Source organism: Alosa sapidissima, chromosome 19 (assembly GCF_018492685.1).
Source record: "Alosa sapidissima isolate fAloSap1 chromosome 19, fAloSap1.pri, whole genome shotgun sequence".
Classification (NCBI taxonomy): Eukaryota; Metazoa; Chordata; class Actinopteri; order Clupeiformes; family Clupeidae; genus Alosa; species Alosa sapidissima.
In genome coordinates, this window is record NC_055975.1 from 31,791,653 (window position 1) to 31,810,655 (window position 19,003).

The following is a 19,003-nucleotide window of genomic DNA, read 5'->3' on the forward strand; positions in this document are numbered from 1 at the left end:
TAGGGGAAACACTGAGTTGACATGTAGCCTTGTATTACGGGCTGTGATGTGAATTAAGATATCCTAGGCTACAAGCCATGCTCTAATGCACCGCTTGTTACTGAATATGTTGTTGAGTTTAGGCTTTTAAATTAGGCTAGATTAGCCTATCTTTAATGCACCAGCATATGTCATTCCTTGATCTTGGCATTTAGGCTAGGCTACGTTTCAAAGCCATCAAAACATGAAGGCTTCTATATACACTTTATTGAAGTTAATGTGTGTCTGAGGTGATTTATTGAATAATGCATAGTCTAGACATAACTCCAGTTGGCAATACAACTTCGCACCGTAACTTCAAGTGTTCAGTAGCAGCGTGAAAGGAAGGCATAAAGCCGTATCTGATGTTACGGGCTTCTGCCACAATTTCCCCTCGGCTTTTTGAAGTTACGGCAAAAACATAATCTTATTTCTCCCAAAAAACAACCGAATTGAAACTTGATGTTTGTCTACATGATAAAACGTATGTTTATTGTCCTAATAATGACAAAAACTATTTTTTGCCAAAATCGAAGTTACAACCTTTTGCCTTAGTGCGGCAGTACAGATTACAGAATACATGCCCAAAAATGTATTTTGTAACATATTCCGATAGACTACTCAAAGTGAGTAATAAGTAGTGAGTGAGTAATAATGAGTAATAAGTAGTGAGTGAGTAATGGGTAGTGAGTGAGTAATAATGAGTAATAAGTAGTGAGTGAGTAATAAGTAGTGAGTGAGTAATAAGTAGTGACCCACATAGCAAAATTCAGTTGAATCAACGTTAAAATATGGTCTGGCAGAAATGTTGAAACTACGTTGAAGCCTAACAACGATCCGATGTTGAAAGTGTCCCCTCTACTTTCTGTTGAATCAACATTGGATCTTCAACCATATCGATACTGAATCAATGGTGATTCAACCATCATCTAAATGAGAATCTACATTTCAATTTCAGTTGATTTTATTTTGAAATAATGTTACTGAATCAATATTAGTTCAACCATTATCTAAAAGGTATAATATTCATTTATATGAATTAATGAGTATAATTAAAATATATATATATATATATATATATTAAAATGAGTGATGGCCATTGTAGCTTGCAGAACAATCAACATCAACCTTCATTGAAATACACTCTATTTAGCAGTAGAACTATGCTGCCAACAATAGGACTAACCGTATAATAACAACAGACACATTTTGGATTCATTTAGTTTCTATGGATAAACCATTTTATATTTTTAAGATTGTTTTTTTCTTTTCTTTTTTTAATGCAACGAACAAAACATGAAGAACAAGGGGGTGATGCTATGTGTGTGTGTGTGGGCTTGTATGTGTGTGTGTGTGTGTGTGAGAATGCTAGTAGTGTGTTTATGTGTGTGTTTGTGTGGTGTGTGTGAATGCTGTGTGTGTGTGTGTGTGTGTGTGTGTGTTTATGACCCCAGGGCCATAGCCCATATGAAGAGGACACTGGGAGAGAAGCAGAGACGACATGTCAGCACTCACGCCAGTTCTTCACAATGTCACTGAAGGCCTGCTGTGTGAGCTTTCTGTCACACTGCCGAGAAGCAACTGAAAGACATAAATCCAAAATTGTTTTTTTTAAGGAATGATAAGATACTCATTGCATCAGTTGGGTTGAAATAACTTGCCAGCTGAAAGATAATGTTCCATGCAACATAGACCAAGTTATGGACAGGCACCTTATAGCAGACCCATGGGGGCATGAGGGAATTAGCAGTTAGGCCTACGTTTTTCCAAATTGTCTCTTTATTTTTCCTATGGGCTGCATGTGGTGAGCTGAACGGCAGGACTATGGGTCAATTTCAGGGCTCGAATTATCTTTTTGTCTTTAAGAGGGTCTCTCTATCTCATAAAAAGTTGGCACACCCCGCGCATAGACTAACAAGGCGATACAATTAAATAGCCTAGGCGCGAGTGGCGCTTTTGCGCAGTATATGCGCACGGTAGGCCTAGGCTTTACCTTGACACACGCACACAACAGACAGATTTTTCAATTTAGAAATTGATTCCTTTTAATTATTTTCAACATATTATTGATTGTAATAGTCCATATTTCATTTCAATTTCACAACGTAACTCATTTGAACCAGACCACCGTCTCAGATAGGCTATCCTCAGTGTCAAACACAATAATGCATGTAGTAGGGGTGTGAATCTCTCATGTAAAAGACGATACGATCTAGATAAATGAGCACGATTCGAAACAAGAAAAGATACATGTTTATAAAAAACGATTCAGTACGATTCGATGCGATTCGATGCAATTCGATGCAGTTCAAGAATGGAAAGCATTCTGAAAGATTTTTTATCATTTGCTCAAGGTGCACATTCATTTTATATTATCAATTATCATGGTTGTCAATTAGGCAACAAAATGTGTGAATATGATTATCTAAACTGAGGTTTGTTTCATATACTGTATTGAAATGAAAAAAGAATAGTCTACATTTCAGTCAAACACAGCAGCCAAATACAACATCAAAACACATTTTTATAGACTTTACAGATTTTATAGTTATATCTGATTGTTTTCATGGAGCTGTAGCCTATAAATAAAATAAATAAAAATAAAACAGTGCTTAAGACACTCTTGGCCTTTTCTCATTGAGGCCTAGCCTACCCTACAAGAAGAAGAATAAAATAGGCCTACAAATCAATGAACTCTCAGGGCTTATTTTGTTCCAACAGTAGACCTAACAGACTATCGTTGTTTAGGAATGCTATAAGTTCTTAATTTCGCGCTGGATTTTGAAAAACAAAAGCCGACCGAGTGCAAGTTGTCACATGCTTAAGTTGCAATAGATGTATGGGTAATGAGGTCATTTGACAACTTTGGGCAATGAATGTAACCAAAAACGAACTGCATTACCCACAATTCCGTGCCACATATAGTTTTAAAACCAGAAGTGGGGTGAACGCAGTGCTTGGAACGTAAATAAGCGTCTGAGCGAGCAGAAAAGGTTGTGCACCGATTGATAATAGGTTGTGCACTGATTGATTTCGATACGGGGCTTCACGTATCGATGTAGCCGTATCTTACACGTTAAAAACGGATACAGATACGTATCGGTTAATCTATACACCCCTAGCATGTAGTATAACTTATACACAGGGAAAATGCACTAACTGGCAGAAATTAATAAAGCCATTGCAGCCAAACTATGTTCTAGTATTATAGGCTAATGTACACATAACAACACCTGGGTGTTCAGTCGTCTCGTGTGTTGAACGATGGAATATTAAGACGAACAATTTTGGAATTTGCACTAAGATGTTGTCGGGTAGCCATTGAATATTCTGCCATCAAAGATTGCTAACAGTTCACACAATCATTGAAGTAGGCTGCATTATGGGCCATAATTTATGGCTTTGTCAATCAACATAGAAGAGGCGAAGCGCAAGTTCAACAGCAAACAGGACTTTTCAGCACATATCAGCAGTCCAGTTACACTTACGGGTCCTATCACGAAGCGCTCTTACGATGTGTAGAGACCGAAATTACTTTTGTTTGGCCTTAAATGCACATCACTGTTACTGTGTTAAAACAGCACAAGGAATATTAAGTTAAACTCACCAAACAGCAGTCTTGCAGGCAAGTGTCTTTAAATAGAGCATCACAGTCCCACCCACAGCCGATTCCGGAAGTAAGAATTTCTCCATTGACAATTGGGGTATAAGCCATTAAAACGTAACGATACATGGTACAGTGGGCAGTGCTTCGACTTGGCCAGCTTCACTCGCGGTATCACGCGACTGTAATTTGTATTTTTCCAGTGCAACAACTCAACGCTGCAACAACTCAAACATCCGGTAGATAATAATAATAATAATAATAATAATAAGCTTTATTTGTATAGCACCTTTCATACACAGAATGCAGCTCAAAGTGCTTTACATTTCAAGCATGTAACACAATAATAGTCAGTCAGTCATTATCAATCACTTTTCTTCATTGCTAGGGGACGTTTATGATCCACTCAGCAATATATCAAAAATATAGAAAATGACATGTCATAAGACTGGCAGCCTTAACCCTTTACCCCCCACAAGCACGCCATATGGCAACTGTGGCAAGGAAAAACTCCCATATTCCAGGAAGAAACCTTGAGCAGAACCTGACTTAATAGGGGGAGCCCATCTGCTTCTGGTTGGCTGCGCCCTCCAATAGCAGCAGATGTAGAATAATCTGAAAAAGTAGTCTACAGGATAAGATGAGTTAACTAAAAGCTTTCCTGTACAGGTATGTTTTCAGATCTTTTTTAAAAATATTTATTGAACTCGCCTGCTTGATGTACAGAGGCAGGGTGTTCCATAGTTTGGGGGCATAATGGATAAAAGCAGCTTCTCCACTTTGCTTGTGGAGCACTTTGGGTACGATTAAAAGATTAGAATTGGATGATCTAAGTTTCCTTTGTGGTTGATAAGATATTAAAAGCTCAGAGATATATGAAGGTGCTATGCCATTCAGAGCTTTGTAAGTAATTAACATAACCTTAAAATCAATTCTATAGGAAATAGGGAGCCAGTGCAGTTCAGCCAACACAGGGGTGATGTGTTCTCTCTTCTTAGTCTTAGTTAAAAGTCTAGCCGCAGAGTTCTGTATGAGTGCCAATTTCTTTAGATGTTTTTTGGGAAGACCAGTGAAAAGTGCATTGCAGTAGTCTAACCTGCTAGTGATAAAGGCGTGAATTAGTTTTTCTGCATCTTGTTGAGTTAAAAAGGGCCGCACTTTGGCAATGTTTCTCAAGTGGAAATAGGCTGTCTGAGTAACTTTACTGATGCGCCAAGTTCCCCAGATTACTAAGAACAATATATCGCTTTAGTTTTGGTCCAACCAAAAGTACCTCTGTTTTGTCATCATTTAGTTTCAAATTTTTTTTGCTCATCCACTGATTAATGGAGGTTAGGCATGCAGTGAGGGAGCAAAGGCCATCTGGGTTAGTTGGCTCCACAGAAATATACAATTGAGTATCACCTGCGTAGCTGTGGAATTTTACATTATGCTGACTTATGACGTTTCCCAATGGAAGCATATATAGGGAAAATAGCAGGGGACCAAGACAGCTCCCCTGGGCCACACCAAAAGGCAAGTCATGTTTTTCAGATACATGATCTCCTAGACTGATATAAAAATCTCTGCCAGTAATGTAGGTTTGAAACCAGTTTAGAGCATTATCAGAGAGACCCACCCACTTTGCAAGGCGGTGAATTAGGATGCTATGATCAATGGTGTCAAATGCCGCACTCAAATCCAGAAGAATAAGGATTGAGACTTTATTTGAGTCAGTAGCCAGTCTGAGATCATTGACTATTTTTACTAGAGCCGTTTCTGTGCTGTGATTTGATCTAAAACCTGATTGGAATTTTTCAAGGATACTGTTTTCGTTGAGGAAGGTATTTAACTGATTACAAACAACTTTTTCAAGTACTTTGCTCAGGAACAGTAGATTTGATATAGGCCTGTAGTTGCTCAGATTGGTATGGTCAAGATTTGACTTTTTAAGTAAAGGTTTCACATCAGCGGTTTTAAAAGCAGTTGGAAATATACCTGTTTCTAATGAGGTATTTATTACATTGAGAATAAAGGGAGCTAAGCTATCATATACTTTTTTGAGGAATCTAGTAGGGATTGGATCTAAAACACATGTTGAGGAGCCGGTTTGAGTTATACTTTTACCAAGCTCAGATTGAGTAATAGTGCTAAAGGACCTTAATTTTGGGGGGCTGTTTTTGGGTGTACTATCAAACATATTACTTGTGTTACCAATAGCCTCCCTTATAGAAATGACTTTGTTTTTGAAGAAGTCTGCAAATTCTTTGCATCTTAGAGAGGATGCCTGACTAAGTGTATCAAAAGGTGTTTGATGCAATAGCCTATCAATGGTAGAGAACAATACCCTAGAGTTTCCACTGTTTTCAGCAATTACCTTAGAGAAGTGGTTCCTTCTCTCATTCCGAATAGCTCTATTATAATTTGCTATTTCTTCTTTTAGAATGGCACGGTGAACCTGTAACTTAGTTTTTCTCCATGTTCTCTCAGCTTTTCTACAGGATCTTTTTAGATCATGGATATTTTCATTCATCCGAGGTGTCCGTTTGCTACAGGGCCTTTTTTTAGTCTTTAAGGGTGCCACTCTGTCAAGCAGAGCACCTAATTCACGATTGAGAGCCTCTACCATTTGATCAATGGGATGATGTAAAATATCTAAATTTATGGAGTCTATAAGAGCTATGAACTGCTGTTCTGCTCTAATGTCCAAGAGTCGCGATTTGATTGCAATTTCGGGATGAATTTTTGGAGTATGTAGTACTACATTAAAAGATACACAATAATGATCAGACATATTTATATCATTTACTGATAAGTCTGTGACTTCTATCCCTCTAGAAATGACTAGATCGAGGGTGTTGCCAAGGTTGTGGGTGGGTCCTGTAACATGCTGCTTTAGCTCTAAACTGTCCAACACATTAAGGAACTTACTGGCTTTAGCATCAGTTGTCTTATTGACATGAATATTAAAGTCGCCATTTACAATTATCCGATCATAGCTAGTGATGATGAGCGACATAAGTTCAGAAAACTGGTCAAGAAAGCCAGTCCATAGTTTAGGAGGGCGGTATAAGGTTAATAGAAGTACAGCTGGGTCAGCCTTCAGAGTGAGGGCAATATACTCAAAGGAAGCGAATTCGCCAAAGTTGACTCTAGTTAGTTAGTTTATTTGTCCTTACATAGGAAATTTGTTTTCACATACCATACAAAAAAAAACTCTAGTGCAACTATATTTGTTTGAGAGAATGGAGGCAATTCCACCACCTCGTTTGTCTTGTCTAATTGAGTGGAAGAAATTGGCTCAAGTGAGCAGGGTGTCTCATAAAAAGAAATGGAGCCTGGAAAACCCTACTTCACTACAGACTTTAGCAGACTGGTTTAGAAATAATTTAATAGCCAGAAATATGCCTGCCCTGCCCTAATAAAGAAATATTTGGTTAACTGCGAGTGAATCCCGTTTGCAGCCGTAGAAGAAACGCAGGACAAATTAAACATTCTTGTTTTCTCCGAGTGCAACGATGATAGACAGACATCATTTGGACAAAATATAGAGCATATTAACCTCCGTTGCTCAGCCAAATGCCTTCCTGTTACGTCCTGTTATCACGGAGTTACAGGCGATAAACGATTTTTGATGGTCACAAGTTTACTTCATCGGTTTATTTTTTTTTTTTTGATTATTAAAGAGTGTTTTTCATTTAAAGGTTTGACTTCGTGCTTATTCAGTAGAGCATTTAGTGCTCTCCCCAATCCCAGACGTTCACATTGCATGTTTGTTTGTAATGGATGCAACCGCGAGATAGGCTATGCGTTTGACGGCAATGAGTTGTTGAACCAAGACATACCCGACAAACACAGGACGTCCCCCAGACCTCATGCCGACATTCACGACGTCCCCGATTGGTCCCGAACGTCATGTTCTCTAGCGGACCTTCCCGGTGACCTTATTGACATCCGGAGCAAGTTATCGTTTGGTTATTGCGTGACGTCCGGTGCAGGACTTTCTGGGGACGTCACCGTCAGGTCCCTCGGATGACATTTGCATTTGGTCATTTCAAATACCTCCTAGGGACCCGACAATAACGTTATACCGGGGACATGGGGGGGACGTTTGTTTATTCACACATGGCAGCGGAGTTGAGAGCGCTCTGGCTACTGCCTGCAGGACGGAGACATCACATCCATGCACGACTTCACGTTATACGTCTGGGGATGACTAAAGTAGCCTATCTATCTATCTAGTCTCTAGCAGTAGCTGCATTAGCCTACCGTAGTCTAAGGCAACATATCATACAGTTTATGAAGTTGTGCGTCTATGAGCAAAGTAGAACCATATGTCTACTTTGCATAGACGCACAACTTCATAAACTGGGAAAAGGGTTAACGTTAAACTCAAAAGTATATGTGCTACATAATTCATGCAGACATGCCGAATTATGTAGCACATACATTTTGAGTTTAACGTTAATGTAACGTTACAAACTAGGGAAGGGATTTTATCAAAATGTTAGCTGATGTGATGCTTGGTGTAACGTTAGCAAAGTCGCTGTTCTTATCTTCTGGCTTAGCCTACAATGCGCTTTTCTTCAGATAACTGTCATTACGTGATGCATGTAACATGCTCTAAATAGGCAGTGGTTTATTTAACATAATCACGTACTTATTATCTGTTTTATTTTCAGAAACACACACACGGCCGAATTGGGACTGAGCCAGCTTTTTGGTGCTGAATACGATGCAATAAAACTAGAGAAATGTTAAAAACAGACCACGTAGCATTTGTTTAGGGTTGTCTAGCAACAGAAGTGACTACTTAATTTGTAAAGCAAAACGATCTAGCTCTACATTGCAGAAGAATTAAGGATACTGCTTCTTCATGACTTGTTTAAATGTCATTGTAATTTATTTGACGCATGCTCGCGTTTAAAAGTGTCACGCATAGGCCTAGCTGTCCCCAATGTTACAGCAGCTCCTTGTGGAAACAGCAAAGAGTGCACATATCCGATGAGATTTCTAACGAGGAGCAGAAGCTCTCTGCCTCACCAGAGCCTTACTGTTTATTAATAAAACAATGATATAGAATAGAAACATCAGAATCTATTTATTTCATCTTAAAGTTGGCTATAAAGAGCATTCATAGCCTAGAGAAAACGATACATTTTTCTTTATCTGCAATGTTCCAGGAAGAAAGGCTTACATTTATAGGCTGTCCCTGTTTGATCACAGCAGGTCCAAGAAAACGAGTGGATATAACGTAATGCATTCTAGTTATGTTTCATGTACTTTATTTCATGTTGTAGGCATGGGGACATGATGAAGTAGGCTATCCAACTGTCGTGTGTTAAATTATTGTGATTACGAGCCAGTGGTTTTCAAACATGCGTGACTCGGACATCTAACTAAATGCAACAGGCATAGGCTATCGTCCTCGCATTCGCAAAATGAGGACCAGTGTTTTGTCAAATTGAAAATAGCTATTCGTTTTAACGATTTTTTTATGATCGTATGAAGTGCTTTTTGTATAGGCTACTAGGCTATCTTAATCTTGGAATATAGGGAGGGAAGTGCGCGTGTTCTGCAGTCAGCCAAATATGAATGTAATTCTGTGGCATAAAGCAGATGTATTTGTTTATTGTACAGAAAAATAAAAATGACATGTCAAGCAGTCAATTGACTACATTGCAGTCAAGAAGTAGGACAAATTAAGACACTGTTTTGATTTGCGTAGTTGCGTTACCCCCAACACTGCCAATAACAGACAGCAAATTAAGATATTTTTTCGTTTTGTGGAGTGGCACCGGTAGGCTATCAAAAGCAGATTTCGATTTTCGCTACCACCATGTAGTCAAGCCTTAAGCCATACCCAAGTAGTCTTAATCGAGGTAATGTTTAATTACGATTTATTTTGTTATTGAATTCGTAGGCTGGGATTCCTCTCGGTAACAATTATGTTTAAAGGTAGCCTAGCCTCCTGCTTTTTCAGAAGGGGCGGCAGTCAGGCTACTGACAGCGATGTACAGTGGCAGAGCGACGCACAGTGGCTGAAAGTGGTACTAAAGCTTCACGCAGCTTCACGCCTCGTAATGCGCGACTGAAGTGGCCATTTGAAAGCGATGCCCACTGTAGACTTAAAACCAGCTACGGCTGTACTAAGCGATTGTATATGCTCATATAGAGGGCGAAAATTCAAGGGTCACCAACCTTGTTTTGAGAATGTCTTTTATTCGCGATGTCTTGGATAAGTACTTCATTACCCATAATCCTGAACAATCCCAGTGATGCCTCTGATTGGTTGAAAGTGCGTAAACTTTCTTAGCGAAAATCCCTGACCAAGATGGCGGAGTCTTTTACTGCTTATGGCGAAAATCTTATGTGAATAAAAACTTTCTAGACGGACATTGTACTTCTGTCAACAAGGATTGTGGTTTATATATCACACGAACTTAGTCAGGGCCAATACACCATCAAATAAAACACTGTAAATGCTAGTTTAAACCCTTAACTTTTCAGGTAGCCGATAAACTAATCATTAGCTTTCAGACATTAGAATGTCATTATAATGCTGCTAACATTAGCCTACATGCTGCAGCACATGTATGAAATATATTGTGTTTTAATGACCTTGTTGTTTCTATGAACATGAATTGTTGTTTATAGGCAACATCAACTTAGTCGAGCCATAAAGAGCCCTGTATATCCTCATTAAGTACTATTGAACTAGCTAGCTGATAGCCCAAGCTGGAAGCTACCACCGGCTAGACCAGCGTTTCTCAAGCTGTGGGAGCTCCGAGTCGCCTCTTCTTGGAGCGCATGTTTGAATCTGCAAGCACGTTCACTAATGAACATTTCTTGGCGAAGCTGGCCTATCTTAGCGATATATTTGATATATCTTAGCGATACATTTGAGTTAAATGTCCAGTTACAAGGCAAAGACAAACACCTACCTCACCTAGCAAATAAGATTACTGCATTCACCAAAAAAACTTGAGTATGGGACAGGCGCCTCGATTGCGACAGATTTCTGAGCGAAATCGCTGAAACGTCTGATTGGGAGCCACTCTTGTGATCCCATGTATTAAACAGTAGGCCTAAATCACATCCCTGCAAAGTTTATTTCAAAAATATTTCCCAACCAGCAGTGCTCAGTATGACTGGATTATGGATCCAGTGGATTTAATGCAGCATGTTGGTATTTCATTGAATATATTGTACAATTCTGTAAAATGGCCTATGCTTCCTAATATGTTGCTGGAAAACAGAAATATGTGTGTTACAGTATGTATTTATTTATTATTATATCTGCAGCACCAGCTGATTTTAACTCTGTTGAAGAGGATATATTTAGAACTTGTCATTATTTCAATAAATTTGACAATTTTAAGCTTGACCTACCACTTTCTTAGAGCGATGAGGGACAGGTGGGGCTCGAGAATGCCCCCTTGATCAAAGTGGGGAATGAAAAAAAAAATTTGAGAACCACTGATCTAGTTTGTTAACTACCACAGTCACGAGTTGGGTCGCGATAGTCTTTCATTTTAAAAAAGTGGGTCCCCAGAAAAAAAGTTTGAGAAACACTGAAACACTGGGCTAGACACTGGAGTAAAATGGTTAGCAAACCGTCCATGCCCCTGTGAATATTTCACTGTTTCAAGGACGAAATCAAGAGTGTCCAAAGGGGTGAAACCCACTTTAAATCGGGTCACATTATTGACTGTTGTGTGTCCAAGGGTCAGCTTGTGGGTTTTGTAAGGGCCAGCATGAGGGACAAGACCTACAAAGTTGTGTGGTGAGTTTTGCAGGGAGGTTGGTAATGCTAGTTAACATTAGCTAGGCTACTGTAGCCTTCATACTGTATGAGTCATATCATCAATTATTAACCTAGAAACACTTCGTACATTTAATGAACATTTTGTGTAATAATTCACAGCAAGTTAATAAACTGAATATGGTGGTCCAAGAGCAGACCATGCACCGGTCCATGCATCAGGATAGCAGTCCGATACCAAGCACTGCACCATGTTGCTAACGTTAACCACTTTCACACACAAACACGATATAAAATACACCACATATATTTACCATATGTAAATATAACATTCAATACCAAAAGACTATTATTTACACGATTACTCTTGAAATATCTGCTATTAACTGCACATTCACTATATAAAAATCACTTTTTGGAGGAAAAGGTTCGCGTGCTTATGCTTATGAGTTACGCCGTAGCTGATTAGCCTAAGACATGCTCTTAAATAAACTCATGCATCTTAAATAAACTGAACAGTGCACAGATACACGGACAGACAATGTGTTTCACTTAATCAGGTGACATTTCTGTAGACTTAACTAGTTGACTGAAATAATTATGGCACACATGAAACCCCACACAAATTGAGTTTGAGTGAGAGACATTGACCACACTGGCAAATTTATGTCTGATAAAAAAATCTTTATTAATATGGAATACATTTCTCTTAATGGTCACCATGGATACAAGTGCTTGCAGTGGTTTGAGCATCAAATAGCACGAGAGCCGTCACACTCACACACACTAAATTCTGTCTAAAACTAGACACATTATCATCAAATAGCATGAGAGCGGTCCCACAAACTGGATTCACAACTAGAGACGCACAATCAACTTCTCTCTCACACACACACACAGCACACATAATCAACTTCTCTCTCTCACACACTCACACACACACAGCACACATAATCAACTCCTCTCTCTCACACACACAGCACACATAATCAACTTCTCTCTCTCACACACACACACACACACACGTTCCTTTACAATCAGTGGTCATGAGGAGAGCACACACACACACACTCTCCCACTCTGCTTCTGCTGCAACTCACATGTTTGTATGTTTGAATTAATCAAGTCCAAACAGACACAACTTGGTGTATTTATTTACACACACACACACAGCAAGTCCAAACACATTGGTATATTTATTTTGCTTTATGTTTGTTCAGATGTATGTGTTTTTGCAATGCAGGCTATTCATGTCAATATAAATCAATGTGCTATTCCTCATTTTGGTGGTAGATTTGGATTAACGTTTTTGCTAAACAAATAAACATAAATTGATGTGATTTAATGTGTGAATGGTAGAGGATGAGACGTGTGTGATGAGCATCGTGGTGATGTGGTGTAGAATGGACGCATACACACACATCCCCTCCTTAGCTCTCAATTGGTCTCTATTGATCTAAAACACATCTCTATCCCTGTCCACGTTCCTTCTCGTCTTTTAATTCTACATCACCCTTTATTTTCCTCCTCTAGCACTCTCTCATTATCCTCTAGCACTCTCTCATTATCCTCTAGCACTCTCTCATTATACTCTAGCACTCTCATTATCCTCTAGCACTCTCTAGCACTCTCTCATTATCCTCTAGCACTCTCTAGCACTCTCTCATTATCCTCTAGCACTCTCTCATTATCCTCTAGCACTCTCTCATTATACTCTAGCACTCTCATTATCCTCTAGCACTCTCTAGCACTCTCTCATTATCCTCTAGCACTCTCTAGCACTCTCTCATTATCCTCTAGCACTCTCTAGCACTCTCATTATCCTCTAGCACTCTCATTATACTCTAGCACTCTCTCATTATCCTCTAGCACTCTCTAGCACTCTCTCATTATCCTCTAGCACTCTCTCATTATCCTCTAGCACTCTCTAGCACTCTCTCATTATACTCTAGCACTCTCTCATTATCCTCTAGCACTCTCTAGCACTCTCTCATTATACTCTAGCACTCTCTAGCACTCTCTCATTATCCTCTAGCACTCTCTCATTATACTCTAGCACTCTCTCATTATCCTCTAGCACTCTCATTATACTCTAGCACTATCTAGCACTCTCATTATCCTCTAGCACTATCTAGCACTCTCATTATCCTCTAGCACTCTCTAGCACTCTCTCATTATCCTCTAGCACTCTCTCATTATCCTCTAGCACTCTCTCATTATCCTCTGGCACTCTCTTTATTCTCAATTTTGTGAGAATCACCTTCAAATAATACCTTTACAGTAAAACCACTTTCACATGCGCACACAATAAACTCCACAACCCATCTGGTGTGGCAAGTGAGTGTGTGTGTGTGTGTTTGTGTTGGTTAAGGTGGCACAGAATGAATGTGTGTGTGTGTGTGTGTGTGTGTGTGTTGGTTGGTTGAGGTGGCACAGTGTGTGCATGTGTGTGTGTGTGTTGGATATGGTGCCGCAGAATGTGCTGGTTGAAGTTGTGCTGCACGATGAGGTGGTTTCAAAAACAAACCCACAGATTTACTCTAATTAGTAAACACAAAGTCCACAATACAAATAATAATGCGTACCATCACTACATTAAACACACAACTCTCTTACTCACACACCTACATATACGCATACACACGCATTAAACACACAACTCTCTCACACACACACCTACATATATATGCACGCGCACGCATTAAGATGCTGGTCTCAAGAGCTAAGCTGCTCTATGATTGGATAACTAGTCAAGTAAGCTGCTCTGTGATTGGATAACTTAGTAAGTCTCATTTCTATTCAAAGCTATTCTATTACATTCATAGCCAGTAATTGAGCTGGGTTCCATGGGTGTGTTGGGGTAAAGGTGTGTGTTGGGGTAAAGGTGTGTGTTGGGGTAAAGGTGTGTGTTGTGTTCCATGGGTGTGTTTGGCTAAAGGTGTGTGTTGGGGTAAAGGTGTGTGTTGTGTTCCATGGGTGTGTTTGGCTAAAGGTGTGTGTTGGGGTAAAGGTGTGTGTTGGGTTCCATGGGTGTGTTGGGGTAAAGGTGTGTGTTGGGTTCCATGGGTGTGTTTGGCTAAAGGTGTGTGTTGGGGTAAAGGTGTGTGTTGGGTTCCATGGGTGTGTTGGGGTAAAGGTGTGTGTTGGGTTCCATGGGTGTGTTTGGGTAAAGGTGTGTGTTGGGTTCCATGGGTGTGTTTGGGTAAAGGTGTGTGTTGGGGTAAAGGTGTGTGTTGTGTTCCATGGGTGTGTTTGGCTAAAGGTGTGTGTTGGGGTAAAGGTGTGTGTTGTGTTCCATGGGTGTGTTTGGCTAAAGGTGTGTGTTGGGGTAAAGGTGTGTATTGGGTTCCATCGGTGTGTTTGGGTAAAGGTGTTTGCTCTGTAGTTCTGGTGTTTAATGAGTTGGTGTTTAATGTTTAGAAGGTTTGGGGCTCGTACCAGACTCCTGTAGGGTTGGAGTATCAGAGTTCTGTAGGGTTGGGGTATCTGTAGGGTTGGGGTATCAGTAGGGTTGGGGTATCTGTAGGGTCGGGGTATCAGAGTTCTGTAGAGTTGGGGGTTCCGGAGTCCTTTCCTGGAGAGGCTTATACTGTGTGCTGTAGTGTATACTACTCTCTTACAGTGGCCTCCTTTCTCCCACACACACACACACACACTAGTGCGTACTAATCTCTCTCACACACACACACACTAGTGCATACTAATCTCTAATCTCTAATCTCACACACACACACACACACACTAGTGCGTACTAATCTCTAATCTCTCTCTCCCACACACACACACACACTAGTGCGTACTAATCTCTCTCTCCCACACACACACACTAGTGCGTACTAATCTCTAATCTCTCTCTCTCATACACACACACACTAGTGCGTACTAATCTCTAATCTCTCTCTCCCACACACACACACTAGTGCGTACTAATCTCTAATCTCTCTCTCCCACACACACACACTAGTGCGTACTAATTTCTAACCTCTCTCACACACACACACACACTAGTGCGTACTAATCTCTAATCTCTCTCACACACACACACACACACACTAGTGCGTACTAATCTCTAATCTCCCTCACACACACACACACACTAGTGCGTACTAATCTCTAATGTCTCTCTCCCACACACACTAGTCTCTCTCTCTCACTGTCTCACACACAGACTAGTAGACACACAGATCTGGGAACTTCATCTCATAGACAGGAACAGACTGGTAGTGGGCGGGGCCAGATGTGATGGAGGCGGGGCCAGATGGGCTGGGAGGCGGCCTGAAGGTAGAGAAAAACAAACAGAAGGTGAGGCCCCAACATGATCACTTCAAACTTAATTTCCTCTTTACTTCATCTGTGTGTGTGTGTGTGTGTGTGTGTGTGTGTGTGAGAAGGTGAGGCCCCAACATGAGCACTTCAACATCATTTCCTCTTTACTTCATCTGTGTGGGTGTATGTGTGTGTGTGTGTGAGAGAGGTATATGTGTGTGGTGTATGTGTGTGTGTGTGTGTGAGGTATATGTGTGTGGTGTGTGAGGTATATGTGTGTGGTGTGTGTGTGTGTGTGTTCAAACCACTTACCGGATAGTTAGCTCAAAGATCTGTGCAAGGCGATCGTGAAGCATGTTATTCTGAAAACAAACACAAAAATGAAAAAATATTTCCTACAGAGGCAGTGAGTGTGTGTGTGAGTGTGTGTGTGTGTGTTGCTGAATGCTTCTGTGCGTGTGTGTGAGTGTGTGGTGTGTGTGTTGCTGAATGCTTCTGTGCGTGTGTGTGAGTGTGTGGTGTGTCTGTTGCTGAATGCTTCTGTGCGCGTGTGTGGTGTGTGTGTTGCTGAATGCTTCTGTGCGTGAGTGTGAGTGTGTGGTGTATGTTGCTGAATGCTTCTGTGTGTGTGTGAGTGTGTGTGGTGTGTGTGTTGCTGAATGCTTCTGTGTGTGAGTGTGTGGTGTGTGTGGTGTGTGTGTTGCTGAATGCTTCTGTGCGTGAGTGTGAGTGTGGTGTGTATGTTGCTGAATGCTTCTGTGTGTGAGTGTGTGGTGTGTGTGGTGTGTGTGTTGCTGAATGCTTCTGTGTGTGAGTGTGTGGTGTGTGTGTTGCTGAATGCTTCTGTGCGTGAGTGTGAGTGTGTGGTGTGTGTTGCTGAATGCTTCTGTGCGTGTGTGAGTGTGTGTGGTGTGTGTGTTGCTGAATGCTTCTGTGCGTGTGTGTGAGTGTGTGGTGTGTGTGTTGGTGAATGCTTCTGTGCGTGTGTGTGTGAGTGTGTGGTGTGTGTGTTGCTGAATGCTTGTGTGAGTGTGTGGTGTGTGTGTTGCTGAATGCTTCTGTGCGTGTGTGTGAGTGTGTGTGTGTGTGTTGCTGAATGCTTGTGTGCGTGTGTGTGTGTGTGTGTGTTGCTGAATGCTTCTGTGCGTGAGTGTGAGTGTGTGGTGTGTGTGTTGCTGAATGCTTCTGTGCGTGTGTGTGAGTGTGTGGTGTGTGTGTTGCTGAATGCTTCTGTGCGTGAGTGTGAGTGTGTGGTGTGTGTGTTGCTGAATGCTTCTGTGCGTGTGTGTGAGTGTGTGGTGTGTGTGTGTTGCTGAATGCTTCTGTGCGTGTGTGTGAGTGTGTGGTGTGTGTGTTGCTGAATGCTTGTGAGTGTGTGGTGTGTGTGTTGCTGAATGCTTGTGTGTGTGTGTGTGAGTGTGTGTGTTGCTGAATGCTTCTGTGCGTGTGTGTGAGTGTGTGGTGTGTGTGTTGCTGAATGCTTGTGAGTGTGTGGTGTGTGTGTTGCTGAATGCTTGTGTGTGTGTGTGTGTGTGTGTGAGTGTGTGTGTGTGTGTGTTGCTGAATGCTTCTGTGCGTGAGTGTGAGTGTGTGGTGTGTGTGTTGCTGAATGCTTCTGTGCGTGTGTGTGAGTGTGTGGTGTGTGTGTGTTGCTGAATGCTTCTGTGCGTGTGTGTGAGTGTGTGGTGTGTGTGTTGCTGAATGCTTGTGAGTGTGTGGTGTGTGTGTTGCTGAATGCTTGTGTGTGTGTGTGTGTGTGTGTGTGAGTGTGTGTGTGTGTGTGTTGCTGAATGCTTCTGTGCGTGTGTGTGAGTGTGTGGTGTGTGTGTTGCTGAATGCTTGTGAGTGTGTGGTGTGTGTGTTGCTGAATGCTTGTGTGTGTGTGTGTGTGTGAGTGTGTGGTGTGTGTGTTGCTGAATGCTTGTGTGTGGTGTGTGTGTTGCTGAATGCTTGTGTGTGTGTGTGTGTGTGTGTGTGTGTGAGTGTGTGTGTGTGTGTGTGTTGCTGAATGCTTGTGTGCGTGTGTGTGGTGTGTGTGTTGCTGAATGTGTGTGTGTGAGTGTGTGTGTGTGTGTGTTGCTGAATGCTTGTGTGTTAACCTTAGACTCGCAATGGGCAGCGATCTCCTCAAATGGAGCCTTCTGGAACTTCTCCATCACCTGTCGCCTCCTCTCCTTCTCCTGCTCCTCAAGACCTGTGGTGTCTACACACACACACGTACACACACACACACACCACACACACACACACACACACACACACACACACACACGTACACACACACACACACACACACACACACACCACATACGTACACACAGACACACACCACACACACACACATGTACACACACACACACCACACACGTACATACACACACACACACAGACACACACACCACACAGGCATGATCTCACAATCCAAATGATCTTTTAACATAACTGCATGAGACACAACAGTCTAACAACACAAGTACAGTATAAGTATAAGTATATATACTTTTTTGATCCCGTGAGGGAAATTTGGTCTCTGAATTTAACCCAATCGGTGAATTAGTGAAACACAAACAGCACACAGTGAACACACAGTGAGGTGAAGCACACACTAATCCCGGCGCAGTGAACTGCCTGCAACAACAGCGGCGCTCGGGGAGCAGTGAGGGGTTAAGTGCCTTGCTCAAGGGCACTTCAGCCGTGGCCCACTGGTCGGGGCTCGAACCGGCTACCCTCCGGTTACAAGTCCAGAGTGCTAACCAGTGGGCCACGGCTGCCCTGTACACTGTAGGATGGAATTTTAGTTAATCCAGAGTGGAACATTAGAGCACACTGTATAATCCAGAGGTATCTATGGAACATTAGAGCACACTGTATAATCCAGAGGTATCTATGGAACAGTAGAACTTTCCTTAAAGCTGTTCAGGTCTGGGTCCTCCAGAGTAACATCTGTTGGCTCAGGTTTACTGTTTGACACCATGTCTGAGTCTTCCACAGAAGGCACTAATGGGTTTAAAGAAGGACATCCTATATCTTTAGAGCAGGACATCCTATAGATTTAGAGCAGGACATCCTATACAGTAGGTTTAGAGCAGGACATCCTATAGATTTAGAGCAGGACATCCTATAGGTTTAGAGCAGGACATCCTATACAGTAGGTTTAGAGCAGGACATCCTATATATTTAGAGCAGGACATCCTAGAGCAGGACATCCTATAGCTTTAGAGCAGGGCATCCTATATCTTTAGAGTAGAACATCCTATAGCTTTAGAACAGGACATCCTATAGCTTTAGAGCAGGACATCGTTTAGAGCAGGACATCCTATGGGTTTGGAGCAGGACATCCTACACAGTAGGTTTAGAGCAGGACATCCTAT

The 19,003-nt window shown here is 41.5% G+C and overlaps 1 protein-coding gene and 2 long non-coding RNA genes across 8 annotated transcripts in view; 1 reads left to right on the forward strand and 2 right to left on the reverse strand.

Annotated features, from left to right (window-relative positions):
• The window catches only part of efr3a (EFR3 homolog A (S. cerevisiae)), a 108,595-nt gene that overhangs the window by 2,346 nt on the left and 87,246 nt on the right, over window positions 1–19,003 (reverse strand). For 2 of the 6 annotated variants that reach the window (XM_042071360.1, XM_042071361.1), the window contains 3 exons: window positions 17,732–17,835; window positions 15,945–15,994; window positions 15,426–15,641 (listed from right to left, as the gene is read on the reverse strand). In XM_042071360.1, coding sequence (XP_041927294.1) covers window positions 15,536–15,641; window positions 15,945–15,994; window positions 17,732–17,835 — 260 coding nt within the window. In that variant the 3' untranslated portion in view covers window positions 15,426–15,535. Of the gene's footprint in view, window positions 1–15,424; window positions 15,642–15,944; window positions 15,995–17,730; window positions 17,836–18,537; window positions 18,630–19,003 lie in introns of those variants that run through there. The other 4 variants (XR_006025296.1, XM_042071362.1, XM_042071363.1 and 1 more) reach the window with 4 other exon arrangements.
• LOC121692651 lies at window positions 12,499–13,514 on the reverse strand. The gene is made up of 2 exons (XR_006025300.1): window positions 13,199–13,514; window positions 12,499–13,110 (listed from the first exon to the last, which is right to left on the reverse strand). It is a non-coding gene; the product is annotated as an uncharacterized LOC121692651 (long non-coding RNA).
• LOC121692656 lies at window positions 14,095–14,781 on the forward strand. The gene is made up of 4 exons (XR_006025305.1): window positions 14,095–14,232; window positions 14,377–14,396; window positions 14,503–14,574; window positions 14,737–14,781. It is a non-coding gene; the product is annotated as an uncharacterized LOC121692656 (long non-coding RNA).